The 21,278-nt window shown below is 52.4% G+C and overlaps 1 protein-coding gene across 10 annotated transcripts in view; it reads right to left on the bottom strand.

Moving 5' to 3' along the window:
* Positions 1–20,022, bottom strand: part of CADM1 (cell adhesion molecule 1) — a 136,998-nt gene extending 116,976 nt beyond the window's left edge. For all 10 annotated transcript variants that reach the window (XM_064634770.1, XM_064634772.1, XM_064634774.1 and 7 more), the window contains exon 1: positions 19,884–20,022. In XM_064634770.1, the coding sequence (XP_064490840.1) occupies positions 19,884–19,992 (109 nt within the window). In that variant the 5' untranslated portion in view covers positions 19,993–20,022. The remainder of the gene's footprint in view (positions 1–19,883) is intronic.
* Positions 20,023–21,278: the final 1,256 nt, after the last annotated feature.

Raw genomic sequence — 21,278 nt, 5'->3', positions numbered from 1 at the left:
CTCGGAGGGAAAAGGTCCATTAAAAGATTGCTTTTAGTAGGAAATTTCACCGGAGATACATTTTCTCTTGTCAAGGGCACCAAATTGTCCACGTAATTTCAGACCTCTGTAGTAAACATCCTAAAAATACAGACTTTTGCAGCAAATCACATTATCTTGAACAGGGTTTGCTGGATTCCTTTCCTGCCCTGGCTCAGGCTGGAGCCGGGAAGCCGCTCCACAGCTGGCGAGCTCTGCCCTGGCCCCAGCAATCTGCACACACCTGCTGAAATCCCATTGAGCAATTTTACAGCAAGGAACATTTAAACCTAATAGTCAGAAAACTCAGAAATACAAAAACTGCCAGCACAGATAAGCACGTGCAAAAGCTGCCAAGGAACGGTACTGTGTCCCCTGCAAATAGAGGATTTTCAAAACTAAATTAGAAATTATCTAATAGCTCTGATCCTATCTCAGAAATAAAGATAATCTCTTTCAGCTCCCTTTCCATGATCTTGGGCGCTTACACCAGGAAGAATTTGATTTCTTCAGATGGGTTTTTTAAAAGGCAGAGGTGTACTTTGTTCCCAAAATGCTGCCTTAAAAGCTCGCCCAGTTTTGAAAGCAAGTTTATAGCTGACATTAATCTTGCAAGTGTTTTGATAATCTTTTTCTGCCTTTTTTCGAGGGGTCAAATTTGACGAATTTGTCATAAAATCCCCTCTGGAAACCAAACACATCCCAGTCTCTTTCCTCTGGAGGAACCACCTTCACCAAGTGGAGCATCTTCACCATGTCAAGAGCAGTAAGAAAGGGCACGTGCCCTGCAAGCCCAGCAGGCAGCAATAAGCACCTTTCAGGTTCAGGTGTCTTTAGGTGCACATTCTCCTATCAATCTGCTACAGAAACAGGGTAACTTGCAAGCTGTTCACCCAGCTTAGGAAGGTCATAAAGAAACACGGATAAAGCACAAGGGAAGATTCCCAGCGAAGCCAAAGGGCCTCTCACCAAACCCTTCATCGTCGCCCAAAGCGAAGCCCAGGCCAAGAACAGGCTCTGTCAAGTCTCCCAAGGTAACCCAGCTCCCCTCAAACGACCTCTACAAATGTCAAATCATCCACGACTCACTGCACCGCTTTTCACTGGAAATGAAGCCAACAGCTCGGAAATCCTACATCCTCACGTGGTGCAGGAACCCTGTCCCCCATGACGGGCAAGAACGCTTTGGACCCATCACTCACTTGAATGTTCCAGCAACCCAAGGCTGTGATCCTCATCACTTCAGCAGGAAAATACCAGCAGCAACTGGCAAGGCTTGTTAATGCCTGAGCCTGGGGACGGTGCATTAATGCTCCCGAGGAGGCAGCGCAGCAACCCCTGCACTGCCAACGGGAGCAGCACGAACCAGCCCAGCCAGCCCTAACCCAGTGAGGAAAGCAAGAAGAGCAACACAATGTCACTTCCCTTCAACGTTTACAGTTCAGAGTTTGCCTTACTTGAGGCTACAAACATTGCAGCTGAAAGCATCAAAACATGTCCACTGCCACCTCAGCTGCAAACTCACACAGAGCCGGGGACCGCTCCACACAGAGCCAGAGATTGCTCCACACGGAGCCAGGGACTGCTCCACACGGAGCCAGGGACTGCTCCACACAGAGCCAGAGATTGCTCCACATGCCAGGCCCAGGATTTACTGAACACTCGGATCTGCCCTGAGTGAAGTCAACAAGCGAAGCATCAAACAGTCCAAGGCAGGAGCCTTATGAAAAATACCTGCATAGAAATGCACATATATTAAGGCTACAGACCACTGGGTAGCTGCCAAAAATGATGGAATACAGTATGGTTTACTTATTTCTTTTTAATGGCTCCAACATTCCACCTGAAAAATGGGTCCTGGAGCTACATAATTGGGGATAAAAATTAAGCGACAGTTGCCATTTGTCACCAGGAAGCTGATCCCACACACTGCTCACAGGAGCACACCCGATCCCGAGGTCCCTCCTGATGGAGAACGAAGGGGCACTGCAGAACCAGTGCCTGCACTGCAATTCAAACACAGCAATAAACCACTATATACTGGTAAAACTCTGCTTGTTAAACCAAGTGTGACTGAGCTCTGTGTTTTGCTGTTCACTCCTAACATTACTTGAACATGTCTGACCACGAGCCTTTGCAGAAGGCACCACAACAGGGTCTCAAATTTGATGTCATTCCACGGTTTTCCTGTGTCACAGAATGAGGAATGGTTTGGTTTGGAAGGGACCTTAAAGTTCATCTTGTTCCAACCCCCTGCTATGGGTAAGAACACCTTCCACTAGACCAGGTTGTTCCAAGCCCTGTCCAGCCTTTCCTTGAACACTTTCAGGGATGTCCTTCCTCTCATCCCTCTTTTCTTGCAGTCAACACAGGAAAATTACATTCTTAAACCAAAACAAGCTCCTCCAGGCACCACTGTTACACCAACATCAGTAACAACCTTAAAGCCTTATCTCAGGAAGCGCTGCCAAGAAGGTGGCAGTGAAAAGGTGCCCTGTTTAATCAGTGTTCCCCTACCATGTGGGATGTAGGAAGTTTCTCCTGTACTTTCCTTCCCTGACCTCATGGTAATGCCAGAAAATAGAAGCCAAATCAATTCCCAGAGACTGACACAAGGCCAGCCCTGTTATCCTTTCACCCCCATCAGTTCAGCCCAGCACTAAGTAAGACCTTCCACAAAGGAAGACGGTTTAACACGGTTTAATATGTAAACCAGTCTTCAGGAAACTGGAGCACAGAGAAAGGAAGAAAAACAGGTTTTATTTACAGATTTCCTGACACTCAGAAGCCACATTTTCATTTCATTCCCACACAAACAGCTCTCCACTGGGAAGTTCCGCCTTCATCTCCTCATTCACTTCTGTCGGTGCTCTCAGAGGAGGAAAGGCAGTGTGCTCCATCCTTACGCTGCTTTCCAGTCACAAAGCAGCCCAAAATAAACACGAGAAGACTCTGAACCACTAAATATTTTTAAGTACTTGACACCCAGTTCCCTCAGAGAACTGCACAGATTGCACATTCACAGAATGCTGGGATTCTTCACACATTTTCCAGGCCATATTTCCCAGAATTTACAGTTTCTTCCAAAATATTGTGCAATGTACTACACCACCAGAATACTCAACTGCTTGGCTGGACACATGAAATGATTTGCTCATTTTCTCTTTTCAGTTTGTTTCAGGTGATATTTCTATATAAGATTTTTTTCAGCCAAACCAACATACAGTAAAATAATTCCCTAAAACCCCTGAGGAGTTTGAACTATCATCCATTTCACACCGAGCATCAGCTCTAGAAAATTTCTTCTAGGAGACTATTGGAAGCAAGTCCAATAAGTTGAAAGCTAACTTAATTCTTCCAAATTCAACTCTCAGAGATCTCCAGCCTCACCGGGGAGAGGGAAAATCATATATATACACACCCACATATATACACAGATCTATCCCCCTGCCCTGGCTGCTCCTGTTTCCAAAGGGCTCCATTTTAACCCCGAGGACCCTGGGTAAGGTGGCCAGTGCCACCAGCCACGTGCCATCAGCGCAGTTATGACCACAGAGCTGCTGTGGTTTTATGTACAGAGTTTACTACCACCTTATAAAAGAAGGATTTCCAGAAGGCAAATGGACCGACGTCTCAAAATAGAGTGTTTACATTAACGCTTGGCAAGCAGAGCCTGCAAACAGAGATGAATGGAGATAAGCTATAAAAAACACCGTGGACGTTTGCTTGCTGGAATAGGAGCCTGTAATCCAATTTCGAGTCCTCCTGCCAAGTGTTACACACACAGAGCATCCTTGTGCGTGACGCCCTCAGCCCCCCCCGGCCCCGAGCGAGGCTCAGCCGGCGAGAGGAGCCGGCAATTCCGGCCAACGCTCCATTAAAGAGCCGTTTGGACGGCAACTTACGACCTGGGTACATCCAAACCCACTGTCCCTCCATTTGTGGAAACATTAAAACATCGGGAAAGGACAATAAACGCTGCCTGAGAGGCACGAGGGAGGCCAGAACGAGGGCGGAAAAACAAACCTTTCCGCACCTTTCTGCTGTTAATGGAGAACAAACAGGCCTTCCCTGCATTTGGAGGCTCACGAGAGCCCTGAGGATGGAATTACTGCTTTGTAATTAAACGTGTCTGTTTGTTCCACACGCAGTAAAAGAAGTCACATAAAACAAGCCGATCTGAGCCAGCTCTCCCTGGATGAACCAGAGCAGGATCATTCTGGACCGGTGGGCACATGCCCACACCCATCAGACCAGAGCAAGGGCGACCCAGCTCCAAGTGCCAACTCCGTCCTCCAGACTTTCACACTTCCGAAAACTTTTAACAACCCTGATTACGCTGGGTTTTGGTGTTTTTAATGCACGAAGTTATATTTTTAAACCTTCTAGTACCACCTGATATCTGGGAAGAATTCTCCTTCCCGTTGTATTTTAGTTTGATACAACACAGCAAAGATCCCTAATTCAGTTAATCGCTCATCACATAAACAAAGAAACCTCTTGAGAACCGGAGAGCAACACGCACATGTATTTGCAATGCATAAGAGGATATTTTTTTTTTAAATGGTAACAATGCAATCTATTCAGTGTGAAGAGTCTGGGAGGCCAATTAAATACTTTGGGTTCCATAATTATAATTGCAGTAATGAATAGGAAGGAGCATTACGGCTTGCACAATGCAGTTCCTCCTCAAGTCAATGACTCACTTCTTGTCTGCTTTCAACTAACCTTTTGTGTCTCTTCATATCAGATCTTGCAGATTACTTTGACTAGAATAAAAATATCCCCAAATATCCCAGGTAACGTAACACATTTGGCACCCCCCAACTATGGCTGCACGCAGCCTACAGAAGGGATTGTGCACAAAATGGATAACCTTAGTTTGGATTAATTAATGAAAATACAATATAGCTCAGGCCACTGGCAAGCCCATGACAACAGGGGAAAGCTGAAACCTGACTGCCTGGGAGGTTTTGAGGTTTGCTCCCCCTCTAAAATAGCTCTTCCTGATCGCCCCTCACCTGTGGTGAAGGATTCCTCTCCCTCATTTTCTTCCTGCAGCAGCTTTTATCCACCCTATTCCTGCAGAAATCAGCCTCAGGAAATTGAGGACTTACTCCCAGAGAAGTTAACCCCAAATTGCTCTGTTTCCACTTACAAAATGCAAGAAGTATCTTTTGGTTGGTTGGGTATTTTGCCAGGTGTTCTTAGGGCTCCCCCAGCCTCGATGCCCACTGTACTCTGCTGCATTTTGAGAATGAATCACCTGACAGGAATCCCTGAATTCCTGAGAATTTCCAAATACACCAGAGCCGAGGTAGATTTTTCCCCAAATGATTACCACCTTTGGTAAACCTTCTGCAGGATCTCTCCTGCAAAACAAAACTCTTTCCCCCTGAAAGAGAAAGGGTTAACACTGGGCCAGAGCTGCACAGGCACCAACTGCCCCCCTTGCCTTGAGGAAATGAAAACAAGAGATTTAAGTAAATCCAGCTTTATGAATTCAAAACTTCAGTCACTGCTTGGAAGACAGCAAAGCAACATCCTTCATCGATGCACAGAGAAAGGGAAAAGTTAATTTTATTGATGGAAGACCCAGAAAAAGGCAGATCTTAATCTGGGTGAGTGAAAAATCTCCTGCTCTGTACAACAAACAGGACCTGAAGTGCCAGGCACTGCAGGGATTTATTACAAACCTGAGGAGACAACAAAACACACGCCCCTTCTTGGGGTTAAAGCAAGGTGCTTTTGGACTGTCACTGCTCATCAGAAGTGACTCTGAGGGCCATCGAAGGCCCTGCACATCTCCACACACTCTGCTCATGTAACACCATGTAAAACAGGCCTTTAGAGAACCTGCTGAACACACTGCCTGCCTCCAGAAACTCACCTGGGCACCCTCCCCACCTGGAACACACCTTCAGCCACCCACAGCTGCCCTGGGTTTACTTCTCTTTGGTATTGTTCAGAAAAAGGCTGATTCAAAGAGTCAACCCTTGCCTGGCTGAGGACACCTCAGAGGACAAAAGGAGCTCTGCAAGATCACTAATTACTCACTTCCTTCCTTCTAATGAAGGCAGCTCACAGAATCTGTCATCAGGACAGTAACAAGACCTACCAAGAGCCACGAGCAGCCCCAATGAACCAGCCCGTAAGGAACCAGCCCTGTAACACCAGCGCTGCCGCAGCCGGGTCCGAGCGCGGCCACGTTAGCTGACATCTCCTGTTGACTGAATTAGAGCATCTTCTAATGAGGCTCGCTTCAAAATCATTTTACATCCATTTGCTCATGTCAGCATCAATGTATTCAGCATTATCTACCAATTAGTAAACCGGAAAACATTCTTTAGATAATCTAAAATCTCACTAAAATATTCAACGTGTCATTCATTTACTACAAACTGCCCTATAAAAACAAATTACTGGAACCAGCTGTCACAAAGCAACAAGTGTCTCAGGACAGAGTGGTTTTTAAACCGAGGGCTTTGACTGTGGAAGTGTGAGGCACTGGTATTCTGTCTTCATCTCCAGCAGAATCGGTCCCTTCCAACACTGTCTGTGTCCCCACGGAGTGGGTAAAGCCAATTCAGGTATTGAAACCACTTGGAGACCACTCCATCATGGAGTTCAGAAGGACAGCCTGGGGGTCAGGGCTGAGGGCTGGGAAGGGGTTCACCTGTTAAAAGAATCCAGTGTCTGTCTGGGATTTCACCTTCTGGCTCCTCAGACCAGTCCAGCACCAAGGACACAGCACCGTGAGGTGCTCACCTAACCTCACCTCACCTCACCTCACCCAACCCAACCCAACCCGGCACCTTCTCAGTCTGCAGTCAGGGACGATCCTCCTCGCCTTTCCAGGCTTGTTGGGGACTGACAGACTCAGTGATGGGAAGGTGTTTTCCACTAGATCAGGCTGGCAGGGATCTCAAACAGCTCTCCACGTGCAAGCCAAGCCCGGTGATCGGTGCCAGGGCTGCAGCTCAGGTGGGGCACGGTGCCAGCCCAGCCAGGGACTGCTCTAGAAGGATTCCTAACCCAGCAAACACCCAGGAGCAGCCTCAGGTGAGCTCACCCAGCACTGGGACAGTCCGTGGCCTCGGGAGGGAGAGGATCACTCCCTGCCACACCACCACATTCCTCCACTGCCAGAGCCACCCCCAGATCATCCCACCTCATCAGCTCCCAGTGGGGGCATATGTTAGGAAGAGGACTCTGCATGCCTTGGCAAAAACAGGGCAAAAGCTTTTTGTCTGGTTTTTTTCCTACTCAAAAGAAGCAAACCCCCTTGTTTTTCCCTAAGTTTTGCAGGCACAGGAAGGGTCGTTTGGAGGGTGGCTGGCTTTTTTTTTTTTTTTAATCTCTGGAGCGTGGCAGAGCAGTAAATCTTGCATTATGCTCTGAAGAGTGTCAGGTTTGGGCTTCATTTTGGTCTCAGATTAGACTCCTGAAGCAATGAATCTTCCATCACAGAGGCCATTACCAACTCGGTTTTCCTTCATTTTGGACTGCTTTATCCCTGATTGTGTTATCAAACTTATCTCCAACCCTCTCAGCTGAGAGGGGCTCAGCAGACCTACAGGCTTCCCCCCTGCACCAGGGGAGGTTTAGGTTGGATTTTGGGAAAATTCCTTCCCTGGAAGGGCTGTCCAGCCCTGGCACAGCTGCCCAGGGCAGTGTTGGAGTCACCATTCCTGGAGGGATTTAAAAGCCACGTGGATGTGGCCCCTGGGGACATGGTTAGTGTGGTGGCCTTGGCAGTGCAGGGTTAAGGGTTTGACTCAATGATCTAAGAGGGCTTTTCCAACCTAAACGATTCTCTGATTCCAAATTACCATATGCAAATTGCGATCATTTAAAGGCATTTATAAAAATCAAGTAAAACAGCCCATGAATATTGAAAAATGCTTAAGTGCAAAGTTAAATGACAATTTTCCAAACACACGAAGGAAATCTGACCGTAACCAACCAGTCCCATGAAATACCGTATCTATCATCAACTTTTTAATTACCAATTGATCAACATGTAGACAGTGTAATAGCTTTCAGCTTTTAATTACTGAACTATCAAAATTCCAACCAAAAAAAGGAACCTCCAGAGATGAAACTGTAATGCTTGATTATTCACTGCTACATAATGAATGATTTGTTTTTAAACAAGATGTCAAGTTCCTCATGTAATCCATCTGGATGTGTGACTCCACAAAGCTCACACTGCCCATACTAAGTACTTGGGGCTCCTCTTCTCCCTTCTCTCCTGACCCCACCAGCGAAGGGGTTTTGGGGGATTTTCCCCCCTTAAGGCAAAACAGTCCCAAATCAAGGGGCTGACAGGCAAACAAACTGCCAAACCACGCTGTGAATCCAGGCACGCCGCCCCAGCTCCCTCCAAAGGGACAGGTTTTGCCTGGGAGGGAACAGATACTCCTTCCAACTTGCCTGTAGTCCCGAGGAAGCAGCTCTAAACCCAGAAACACATCCAGGGAGAGGTGGGCACGAAGTGCTGCCTCTCACTTTGCACGTACGGCACCGACGCCGCTGGATCTGGGATGCAGCTCCCGGGATCTGGGATGCAGCCCCCGGGATCTGGGATGCAGCCCCCGGGATCTGGGATGCAGCCCCCGGGATCTGGGATGCAGCCCCCGGGATCTGGGATGCAGCCCCCGGGATCTGGGATGCAGCCCCCGGGATCTGGGATGCAGCTCCCAGGACTCCTTCCCCAGCCTGAGCCCAGCGAGCGCTGCGAGGGGTTAAGTGTTGCACTGCACAGAGAAGTACATGGGGGGGGGGGGGAGAGGCTTTTTATCTCTGCCCTAAATTCAGCATCGAGCTGAACATCACATCCACAATCCCCTCCACTCACTCCACAACCATCCTCTCCTCCCATCTGTTTTTATCCTGATAACCATTCCCACCTCAGAACCCCAAATCAGCCCCCTGCAAACTTCCCTTTCCGTGGCAAAGGCACAAGATTTTCAGCAATGTGACGGTGTGTCTCGAGGTCACAGAGCCCTCCACAATCTGCAGCCCTGGAAAGGATTCTGCCAAATCCAGGGTTTTTTGTGTTCAGAGAGACGTTTCCCAGGAACACTCGTTTGCAAATTCAGGGATCTGAGCCGGGATGTAAAACATTCTGGAAGTAAGAGTGTTAAACAAGGGTGGTTCAAGCAGAGCCTATTAGTCAATTAAAAACAAAACTACCAACAAATAACACATTTGTTCCTTCAGCCCAGTAGCAGAGATGAACATCCCTCAGCCCGAGTCCCTGGTGTACAACCCTTCAGATGTTCCCTACGCATATCATCCCCTAATAGTTATTCCACAGAACAGCATCTGTTCCCACAAAAAACAGGGAACAAGAGCCTTTTATTTTCCTTCGTCACAGCCTTGGAACCCCAGTTATTGCCAGGCAAGCCCGACAAGACTTCCCCCATAAAATCACCCACTGCAGCCACATCTGGGCTCTGATCTGCACACGGAAACCACAAGCTCCTTCCTCGCACTTCCCCTGGGAAGCTGCTCGCATGCCGAGCTTGTACAGATTTCCACATAAGAAATTCAGTAATCAGTCCAGGAGCTGTAAGCACTTATGACAACAATATCTATCAACACTTACCATATTTACAACTAAATCATGTAAATACCAGGCAGCTCTCCCCTGCATGCTGATAATCCGGACAAATGAAGGCAGCAAAAAACCACTCTGAGAGGAGACCAGACAAACAGAACCCCGTGGGGTGGGAAACAAGCACCGAAGGCACTCCAGGATCACCGACAGCACCGAGGGCCCGACAGCAGAGCGAGGGGAGCACCCAGGGCCACCCTGCCTGGGACAGCCACAGCAGCCCTCAGTCATTCACAACAGCTTCTTGTGTTGGCTTTGTATATTTTCTGTACATATTCGCGTATTTCGTGTCTATTTCGTAAATATTTAATATACAGGATCCCTAATATTTCCCCGAAAAACAGAAACAAGCTGCTTCAATACCTACTCAGAGCTCTTCCCTCTCCATCTGCCTTTGAATTCTTTATAAGTCCTAGAAACCGATTTAAAATGAAAATACCCCAGTTTCAGAGAGGCTTTTCTCCCCCCTTCAAGATGGACCGTTTTTATTACGCTCATTAAACCCACAAAAATGACTCTTCAGCTGGTTCACTCAAACGCAGCTTCTAAAGCAGTTTAGGCAAACGCTTTCCCAGACCTTTATGAAAGAAAAGTGATTCCATACGTAATTGGATTTTTTGGCACAACAAAAATACCAAGTTATTAAAACTCTCACACAGATTTTGTCTTTAATGGACACCAGAGTCCTCAACCAGTACAAACACATTTTATGTAAAGCAACAAGGAGCTGCATTTCCAAAGGTTTCCCAGAGGATCCAGGAACAGCTTGCAGTGCAAGGTTTGTTTTTTGGGCAGTGAAATCCAGAAGCAGGGAATGATCCCACTTTTCCTCCAACATCCTGTCTGTGCACACCCACCAACATCCCCATTAATTCTGCCACAAAATCCCTTCATCCCTGAGAATCCCTTCACCCACTGGATTGACCACTCTGCTGGGCTCTCCCTGGGAAGAGGCAGATGACCAGGCTGAAAATAGTTTACTAATCCTAATTTATTTACTGCAGAATCATTTCATCCACCCCCTACTTTCAGATGGGATTTATACACCCCCACAGACCACCATTCTCCCATGGAGAACTATTTTTATTCCCTTATCCTGCCTCGTCCATAAATCCAAAGAAGTCAGATTTTGGAGGATGCAGGGCATGGGGGGAAGGAGAGGAGGAAACAGTGTGAATACAACAGGTTATCCACAAGATACTTATTCTTGTAGGAACTGTAAAAGAGCCTTCTGTAGGAAACACTAAAATCACATTTAACGGGACTCTTGCTAAAAACAACCTCCTCCCCCTTCCCAAACAGGAACGAGATCAATAGACCCACCCCACCTCACACAAAATAGAAAGAGCATCCCAAACCAGACAGCTGGATCCAACATACCACACATGCCTTCCCAAGCTGCATTCCACACGCACCATGTTGTGTTAACATACTTGGAAATTTTGGATCCAATTTACCAAGGAGAGCCTGGAGGAACGAGCCATCCTCTAACTGTGCATCTGAAATTCTCCCAGAGTGATTTAAGAGCTACATCACTGGGTTTGCCATAAACCCTCTGTTTACAAGGCTCCTTGGATTCCTACAGAGCAATAAATGATTTGCCTCCGAGTATTTTCCTCATTCCTCATCTCGGAGTTTCTCCCCCTCTCTCTGGTGTCCGAAGGGAGCCGTGTTAATCTCCCGTCTATCCCGCTTTAATCTCCACTCTTACTGAGGAGAGACATGACTGCTCCTCGTGCTGAGGAAGCAATACCTGGCAGTTATGGATTCGGGGAGTTGATTAAATGTGTACATCCTGTTAAAAATTCTATGGAATGATTAAAGTGTAAGACCTTTAAATCGAAGCAGAAGCTGTTCGTGCGGACAGAGCTCAGGAGCCTCAGCGTGGGAGTCGCCTTCAGTGGTTCTGCCTCCTCGGGGATGAGTAACATCTCCTTGGAGCTACCCACAGGTCAGGAGCTGAGGAAAACCAGTCCCTAACAGTGACACAGCAGGAAAAGCCACTGTGTGTCGTGACCCTACGGACACAGAGTCTTAATGACACTCCGAGCAGTCCATAAAATCACAGTAAATGAAGGTCAGAAGTGAAAAGTGTCAAAGGAGAAATCACACTCAATTTTTCTACACCAAGAAGAAACTTCCCTGCACCCACACTCCAACAGTGACAATGAACAAGAAGCAGGAGCAGGTTACCTGGGTCCTGCCTCAGCCCCAGCACGAGTCACCATGAGCATCTACACGGGACAAGGGAGGCACAATGCCTGACACCCCACCCTGCTCCGGGCAGGGATCTGTGCTACCCCTTGCCCTCCAGAACAGGAATAATCCTGGCACACCCCAGGAAACTGCACGTTGTTTCTCCAGACTCTGCGCAGCAGGGCAAAAACAAGGCTGGCAAAGAAATTAATCTGCCTGGAGACCCAGAGCTGCTGTCAAGCCAACACCGTGACAGCCCTTCCCACAGCAAGCAGGGGTTTCGCTTTGCTGGTTCCTGCTGCGCCCATCCTGGAAAAGCTGGCTCACCCCGAGGAGTCCTAACGAACCAACCGGCCCCCAGAAGCTCCACCTGACAAAGCTGATGCCCGATGATGACAAGCATTCCCAGCTTTGATGGCTGTCAAGCAGCTTCCCCCAACGCCACGAGCCCAGTCAGGCTGTCATCGGGAGACGATAACGGAGACGGCATCGCTCGGGATCTCAGCCCCGTCATCCAGCAGCATTCCCCGAGCAAGGCAGGGACACATCACGGCATGAAGGCTTTTAAAGAGCTGCTGACACCCAAACCAACGCAGCTGAACAGAGCCCGTGAGCAGGGCCTGTCCTCCAGGCAGCTGGGAACAGCATCTAATTCCACACAGACTGGGAAAAGCAGAAGGGGTAACCCTAAGGAGCTTTCCTGCTTCTACCAAGTTTCTACGACCATGACCTATGTCTATGTTAACTAATGTGAATGAAGACATCAAAGGGACAACGGGAGCACCAAGAGTTCAAACCCTATTTTCAAGCAAAATAGCTAAGAATGAAAATCCAAAACAAACCAAGCTACAGCAACAGCTCTCTAAATGCAGATATTTCAGGTCCTCACTACTGTGAAACTAATTAGAATTAGCTGAACAACCTCACAACCAAACTCCACAGAGTGATATGAGGTCTCTGTGTTTGTCCCCTACGCTCAGAGCAACTTGGGTTTATCCAACATCAACCTCACTGTGGATGATCTGAGGTGTTAAGGGACGATCTGGGGTGTAACAACCCCCTCACTTGAACAGGTGTTGTACAAGACCCAACCAGCATTTTTGGAACAGTGCTCCTGAAAGTCACCCATCTGATCTGCCGTGTCCAGCCAGAAGAGCAGCATCCCTTTCTGCTCTAGGAAAGCAGAGAAACCACTCCCGGCTGCTCTTCCACAAACCTCAGAGCACAGAGCTGATCCATGAGGAATGAGAGCCTGTGCAAACACCACTGTGTAACCACAGGCACTGCAGCTCCACCGCGGTGCCGGTGACCGTCCGGACGGTGTGGAGCACTGCCAGCACTAGGGACCAGGGTGGATGGATGTCCACATGGATGGATGTCCACATGGCTCCAGCCAGCACGGAGGCACTGTGGGAAGAGAAGCCTCTGCAGCTGAGCCAGCAGCCCTCCTCCCAGTTTGACCCAGCTACGCCATTTCAACACGTCCCAGTAGACAAAGGGCAGCTGTTGCCCAGTTATCCCATACCACACCAGGGCAACGGGGTGGGAATGGCTCTGGAGAAAGTCACTGTGCTTTCCCAAGGTCAAGGAAGTATCAGTGTCACGGAGCACATCCCAGAGCAGCAACACTGTGCTAAATGCATGAAGTGAGAGCTCTCTCTGAAGAATTAGGGATGGATGTGCCTCTGCACGGCTACAAAACCAGGGCTGAGGGGCACGAGGTGCCTTTATTTCTGTGTGTTAGCCCAGAGGCTACATGGAAAGTTTCCTTTCCGGCCCAATTCTCACAGAGCCCTACTTTGCTGCAACCCCAGCTCCAAAGCTGAACATGACTAACGTTGAAAGTGCTCTGCCAGGGAAGCTGCCAGGCAGCCTCATTTAAAAACAGGGAAGCGGCAACAAGCAGTTCCTCATGCTTGATCCGATTACTCTGATCTCTCTTTTGACGCTGCAGACTCAGACTCGTATTTCTATTGCTCTGCAGGGGGAGCAGGGGAGGGAGGGAATGTCACTTTGCTGCTTCATATTTCTTTCTTCCTGTCACACTTTGGAGAAGGGATATACATTACCAAGCAATGGAAAGGAATGAATGAGGGGTCCAGGATGCACCCACCTCGCAGACAGGATGTCACACAGGCAGGTGGCACACCCAGGACCCCCATCAGGCCACCACCCACAGTATCAGCACTCCTAGACCTCCCACACTGGAGTTTGGCAAGCCCCAACATGGTCTCATTCTGCCCATGGAAAGTTTCTATCTACAAACAGTATTACTGCTCTAACAAAAAGGTCTGTTTCTGTTGAATGCTGAGGTATCTCAGGTCCAAGTGCCATCATGTTTGGGATTAGCACCCAAGTGCATCTCTGGGAAGGAAGACCCCCACTGAGAGAGTCCAGCCCAGAACCACCAACTCCAGAGCGCTGCTGACAGCTTGGGGAATGCAATGACATTTACATTCTGGAAGGAGACCTTGGAGGAGATCATAAATCAGATTCAGGCACTCACTGCTAAAAAAGCACACCACGAGACCACAGAGGTTCACTCCAGACGTAACACGAACCCAGGCTTTTATACACCAAGCGCTCGTCAAGTCTAGGCACAATTTTAGGCCAGCCCCATGGGCAGCCTTGGCTCCAAGAGCTCATTGGCATCTCCCTGCTCTGCAAGTAGAGATCACCGTCCCCCACCACTCCCACTGCTCAGCTCCAGAACGTGGAACACGAGCGCCGCAGCCTCGCCGTCCTACGGAAGGCTCCAGCCAGGAATGTAACTGCTCAGGGCAAACTTCACAGCTGGGACTGGCAGAGGAGGAATGTTTCCAACACAGCTATTTCCCACTGCCAAACACGCACCTGGGCTTGAAAAAATGCTGGCCCTCATGTCCTGCTAAGAGACTATTCCCCCTTCAACATTAGTACCTGACTGGAACTGCCATTAAAAGGGAAGGGGGAAACCAGGCTGGTTTCAGGCAGGACCTACAAACACAGGCAGTGCTACTTCAGAAGGAAAAACCAAGGCAATGCCACCACAGACCTGTCAGGATGCAGCACCTGCACATGAGACTATCAGCAAACACCGAGAAGCTGTCAGTGTTTCCACAGACAAAAAAACACCCAAAAAAGCAAAACTAAAGACATTTTCCAGTTAAGCTACTGCCCACAAAAGTTTATATCTCTGAGCAAAGAGATGTGCCTAAGTATCGCTTTGATCCTTCAGACTGGAACTTAACGGGGTATCAAGTCTTCTACTGATTCACCTTGAGAATTCGGTAAGGTCAGAGTGTTTTTAATGCTCGAGTTTTCAAACCACAGAAGAACACAGTCAATTAAAACCAAACCACAGGGTTAAAAATAGCTGGCCCAACCCTGCGGATGGTCATTATTGGTCTGAAATAACCAGGGCAGCAAAGCAAACGTCCCTGGTGCAACCCAGCCGAGTGTTTTAAACACAAGCAGCCACCGACCACATGCCACGGGCGAGCGCGGTGCAGGCTCAGCACTAACTCCGAGAACCAGCACTGCTCCTCGGGGATCTGCACCCCCCACCAGAATTTGGAGTGGGTGAAACAGACTGGCCTGAAAGTCAGGTTTTTAGAGCCCCCTCCAGCACTGCACAGCGCTTTGGGGGGCTCCTCAGCACCCAATTCAATGTCGTGCAAAGGCGCAAGGTGAGAGCCTGGTGTGCAACAGAGCCAGAAAACTCAAAGGTTCAACAGGTAACAAGGACACCAGGAAGGAGAAAAAACTGTTGTTATGGCAAAAAAGGCTTCGAGAAAGCGAATGGGTGGTGGTCACACACGGGCAGGGCCGTCAGAGAGTCGCCTGCACCCGCAGTTATCGCAGCTGGGGCTCTGCCTGCCCTTACAAATTAAAAACTGGGATATCTAAATCCAGCTCGTGGCTGAACCACAAACGCCGGCTCGTCTCAGTGCAGCACAGGCCAGCCCCCATGCGCCCAGCCGACAGCTCCTCGTGTCCCAGTTACCGAAGCCGAGACTGAAGCCTCGTGGTATTTCCCTTCAAACTCGCCTGCCACACATCCAACCCCCCCCCGTTCCCCAGCACGCTGCCCCGAAGCACCCGAGCCCACGCCGGGCGACCTTCAAAGCGTTTGTGGCGGAGCTCCCCGGGAACCGCAGCGGCAGCTGCTCGCTGCAGCCTGCAATTACATCGCGGGGAAGCGGCTGATTTATGGAACTTCAACAAGTACATACCACTCCTAATTACAACATTCCACCTAGGGTCTCTCCTTCGTGGCAGGTTTCCACACAGAGTCCCTTTATTTAGCGCCGGTGGGTTTGCACCACACAGCCTTCCCCGGAGGAACGAGCACAACTTATTTTTTTAACACGTAGCATCCAATTTCTCAGCAGAGACACCGGCTGCGTGTCCAGCTTTGCTTGCACTCTTAAACCTCAGTGTAAGTATTCACTTCCTGGCCCAGCTCCAGGGAAGGCTGCAGCCTTGCACCCGCGCTCTGCTCCCAGCCTCTGGAGCCTGCTCAGATCCTGAGCCATGTCTGGATACAAGAGGGAGCCCCTGCTTTCCCAACAGAAGTACCACCAGGTGATACCAAAAACCAGAATAGGAACAGGTTGTCAAAACCCCTTTACAAAGTATGACAATAATCCCTAGAAAAACAGGCATTAAGCAGAAACATCCAGAAAATTCTGCCTACATGCCAGGACCAGGAAGATGGCTTTGGTTTTTGTGAGCAAACGCATTCTGAGGGGTGCTTGGACGGTCCATTTAAATACAGGGCGTATCCAGGCTGGAACACAGTTTTTATTCCAGGTGGCCTCAGGCAGACGCAGGGTTAACGAGCTGACCCATTTTCCATGCAGCAATAGGGCAGAGAGCACGGCCGATGGCACAGCCACGGCCCCACGGACGCCTCTGGTCCTGGCAGGACTGGGGAAAGGCTCGCCAAGCACCCGGGCGACCGAGCCAGAGCTGTTTGCTTACAAAGCCTTCTTTATTTACACACCAGGACAGACAGCGCAAGGCAAACAAAGGCGACGGCAGCGCAGCATCGGCAGAGCGGCCGCTGGTACGGCCCAGGGGTCCCCGGGGGAGTGTGACTCTTCTCCAGCCTCTTATCCCCACAGCCATCTCCGTGCACGAACAGTGGCCGCCTGTGCCAAGGGGATCCAGCTGTGTCCACCCCGATGGCATCCATCCCAACAGCATCCATCCCGGTGATGTCCATCCTGCCAAAGGTGCTGACAGCTGCCCCCTCTTCAGAGCCGAGCGCGCACGGAGCAGAGCGATCTCCTCGCCTTCCCATCCCGAGGAGCCTCCTTGGCAGTGGTTTCAAACCAGATTGTCGTGCTTATAAACCTGGGCTCAACTGCCTACACGCAAGACAAATGAACCCAAGCTGCAACCCAGATGGATCGCTCGATTCCCCAGCCCCTTCCCCGCCGGCGTTCGCGTCGCATGCAGAACGCACCGCATGTTGCTGAAGGCCAGGGATGAGAAGACTCGCCTTGCTTGCATACAAAGGCTCCTTGGAAACTCACTCCGTGTTTACAAAGGAGCCTGACTTAGCGCAGCCGCGGTGGGAGCACTCGCTATCTTCACGGGGGGCTTCTCTGGGGCTGCTTTAATGTCAGCAAACACGGAGGCTGCAGCCACCACCACCCTTCACCGGCCCATCACAGCCATGGCCAGGTCGCAGCTCCGTGCCGATGCTGTCTTCAAATGCCTCCCACTGCTTCAGCTGGAAAGTTGCTCTTCCTAAAGTGCCGTGTGACACCGCTCCGCAGACCCGCCGAGTTCCACCCCGGCGCTGCCCGACCGCCTCGGCGTGAGCAGAGACCATTCCTCAGCCCTCATTCCTCAGCCCTCGCCCTGCTGCACAGGGCACTGCGGAGCTTAATGAACCGGAAAGCATCGAGAGCAGAGGAGCCACAGACACACACACAGACCCAGCCAAACGCACAGGCTCATCCCGAGTTACCGGCTCAGCTCAAACCAAGTCCCAGCGGCGCCTGCTGCTGTTCCAGTGACCCCCGTGAAGGGAGGCAGCAGAGCCCTCACCCTCGCTCCGCATCACGGGGGTGCCACCACAGCAGTGCCACGGCGCTCGCACCGCGGTGCCTCGGGTGGCAACGGCGCGGGAGAGACAACGGCAGCACTCAGATCCACGGCAACGCTGCCACACGCTAACGCTGCCTCCCCGGAATACTGGAGCTCACAAATACACAGCTTGGCAAAAGGGGAGAACGGAGGGGGGAAAAAAGAGGGGGGGTGTCTTCAACTACAAGGAAATTTTGCCTAAAAGCAGGAGGTCTGGGATTTTATCCCGTGATTCAAAACACAGCACCGCAACCACAAAATAGCCATCTTCCCCTAAACGGCACCACAACCTCGGCTGATGCTGCGCGGTGCTTCTCACCCCGATGTACGGGTCAGGCACAACCGCTGCGATCCAGCATCCAGCCCTGCTTTTGTTTCCCTTCAGCGGCTCCTCGATCCCCACATCGTGGCATTCCAACCTTTAGCCGGGCAACGGCGACAGGCTGAGCCTGCCGGGGGATCACTTGGCCTCCAGTTAAAAACTGCTCTTACACAGAGGATTCAAGGTGAGGGTTTAAGAGCAAGGCAACAAAACAAAGGATGGAGGCAGCCGTCCTGCAGGAGGGCTCTTATTTCCAATCCAGGCTTCTCTCGGTGCCGGGGTCTCCAGGTCACACCACCGGCGGGAGATACACCCGGCAGCGAGCAGCACCAAACGCACCAACAGCAACAAAACATCTGAGAGCTACAACGCACCGATCGCGGGAACACCTGGGCGGCTGCTGCCGGGCACGGAGGGGCCGGACCGGAGCGCTTCCCGGTCTCGCAGCTCCAAGAGCCGGCGCGGCGGCTCGTTCCCATCGCTCCCGGCTCCCCTCACCGGGCGCTCCGGGATGCGGAGCGCGGGGCTCGGGGCAATGGAGTCCCTGTCGGAGCCGGACGGAGGGGGAACGAGCTGAAAGCGACACCGGCTCTCTCCCCCCACCACAATCCCACCAAAAACGCCGCCCGGGGAAGAGAGGGGGGAAGGCATGGACATGTACACAGGCTGTGAATAAAGCTCTTTGTTCGCCGCGCTGCTGGCCCCTGCGTCCCCCCTTTCCTACGAGCGGGATTCAACAGATCGCTCAATAGCCTCTTGTTCTTCTCAAACATCCCAGGCAGAGCACCCACTCCCTCCGGCCATGCCGCCCTGTGCCGCCCCGCGGGCACGCTGGAAACGCGAGCTGGCGTTAACGGGGAATGTTTGAATGGAAGATTCAGACCGGACACGAGCGCAGGTCGCTGCTGCGGCTCCCGGGCTGGGCGGGGGGCTCGCCCGCCGCGCCGGGGGCACCGGAGGGAACCCCACCAGCCATGCTCGGGAGGCCTCGTTAGCCTCGCCTAATTAGCGCCCGCTGCAGCCGCAGCGCCCGAGCCGGGCGATCGCCCCCGAGCGCGCAGAGGGAAAGGGGTGGGAGCGGCTGCGGCGGAGCCCCCGCGGCCACCGAGAGAGGGAGGGGAGAGAGGGGAGGAAGGAGAGAGAGAGAGAGAGGAGAGGGAGGGGAGGAAAAGGGAGAGGGAAGCGCCGCGCAAGTTCCACTCGGATTCCAACAGGTTCCCCGCTCCCGCGGGGGTGCAGCATCCCCCCGCCGCCGCAAACATCGGGGGGAGGCGGAAAGGGGGAAACAAGAGGGGGCGCGCACAGCAATTAGTTTTTAATTGCGAGGCCGCTGATGAGCCCCCGGGCAGCGAGAGAAGCCGCTTCCATGGAAACGGGCAGCGGCTCCCGCGCCGCCCCGCCACGCGCGGCTGAGCCCGCCCGCCGCTCCCGCCGCCGGGGGCGCTTCCCGGGACCACCGGCCAACCGGGCGCACCGGGCGAGGCGCGGGGCGACGGCGGGCAGGAGCACGGGCGCGCCGCGGACCCGCACTAACCGGGGGGTACCCGAGCTCCGCCGCGACCCCCGGGGGCGAACCCCCCTCCCCGGTACTGCCCGTCCGCGGCGGCGCCCCGGCGGGGAGAAGGGGGGTCGCGTCCTTCCTACCTCTGGGGATGATGGCGGCGGCGGAGAGGAGCAGCAGGAGCAGCGGGAGGAGCCCCGGGGCGCCGCCGCCGCTGCCCGCGGGGCCGCTGGGCTGGGCGCGACCCGCCATCGCCGGCACCTGCCTCGCTCTGCCGCCGCCGCGCGCCGCCCGCGGGAGATGGCGCGTCACGGGGCGGGGCCTGCCGGGGACACGCCCCCTCGGCCCCGCCCCGCCGCGGGGGTCGGGGCGCGGGGACGGGCGGGGACCGAGCGGAGCGGACCCGACCCCCGGCCGGGAAGGGGGGGCAGAGCCGGACCGGGGCCGTGCCCTCGCACCGCCGTGTCCCAGCCGCAGCATCTCCCCTCCGGCCCCCAGCTTTGCCCCTTAGCGGGGTCGTCGTGCCCCCGCAACATCCTCCCCCCGCCCCCGGGGTACCACCCCAGCATCCTTCATCCCGCGGTGCCCCCTCCGCCGGCGCTCTCCCTGCCAGGGATATCCCTCTCAGCATCCCCTCGGTCAGCACCGCGTGTCTGTGTGTGTTCCCGCAGTGCCCTTCCTCCCGCGCTGCCCCCCGTTCATCCTCCTCCCGGGATCGTGTGTGCCCCCGCCCCAGCATCCCTCTCCCGGGGTCCCCCCGGTATCGCCCCCCCGCGCCGCTGGAGGCGGTGTTGAGCCTTCCCGGCTCCGGGGGAGCGGAGAGGCCGGAGCCCACGAGCCCCCCGGCGGCGGCGATCGGGGCTCGGTAACCGCAGACCGGCAACAAATCCACCTTTCCTGCGGATCTTTCACCCTCGAAATGGGTTTGGAGGGGGTTAAACGGAGCAAATCAACAAGTAAACCCCCAGAATTGCCCCGTCCACACCCCCCACCCGAGGGCTCAGCTGTAGCAAAGGGAGTGTCTGGTGTCACCGGCAGGTTCATCCTGCCCGGGAAGGGTCCAAGCTCCCCTCCCACCCACGGCACCAGGAATAGAAACAAGGAATCACTGACAATGGGCCCAAGCATTCATGGAGCAAACACAGAGGATGTCAAGTATTCCCAACCTTATTAATTAGGTTATTCCAAGTTAACCTAAGGCAGGTGAGTTGTCAGTTCAGCTTTATCATCCCACATTCTGCCAAGCCTGAGGTTAAAACCGCCCAGGGCAAGTGTTGAGTCACATGTGGGGCTGGGAAGAGCTTTCACCCACTGGAATGCGAAACAAGGCTGGTTTCACACCAGAGAAAATGCAAAACACTACTGCTTTGGACTTGGTTTGGTGCATCTCCCCTCCCTGTATCCCTGCCTCCCCACGTCACACTGTCTCCCATGATGACAAGCCTTTCTGCTCCATAGCCATGCCAAACTTTTCCCTTTCCTGCTCAACAAGCACAGTTTGGGGCCACCATAAGCATCACAATTCCATAACTAAGCCA

The sequence above is a fragment of the Pseudopipra pipra genome, chromosome 23 (assembly GCF_036250125.1).
Source record: "Pseudopipra pipra isolate bDixPip1 chromosome 23, bDixPip1.hap1, whole genome shotgun sequence".
Classification (NCBI taxonomy): Eukaryota; Metazoa; Chordata; class Aves; order Passeriformes; family Pipridae; genus Pseudopipra; species Pseudopipra pipra.
The sequence above is the reverse complement of the archived record's forward strand: the minus strand, read 5'-3'. Positions and strand labels throughout refer to the sequence as shown.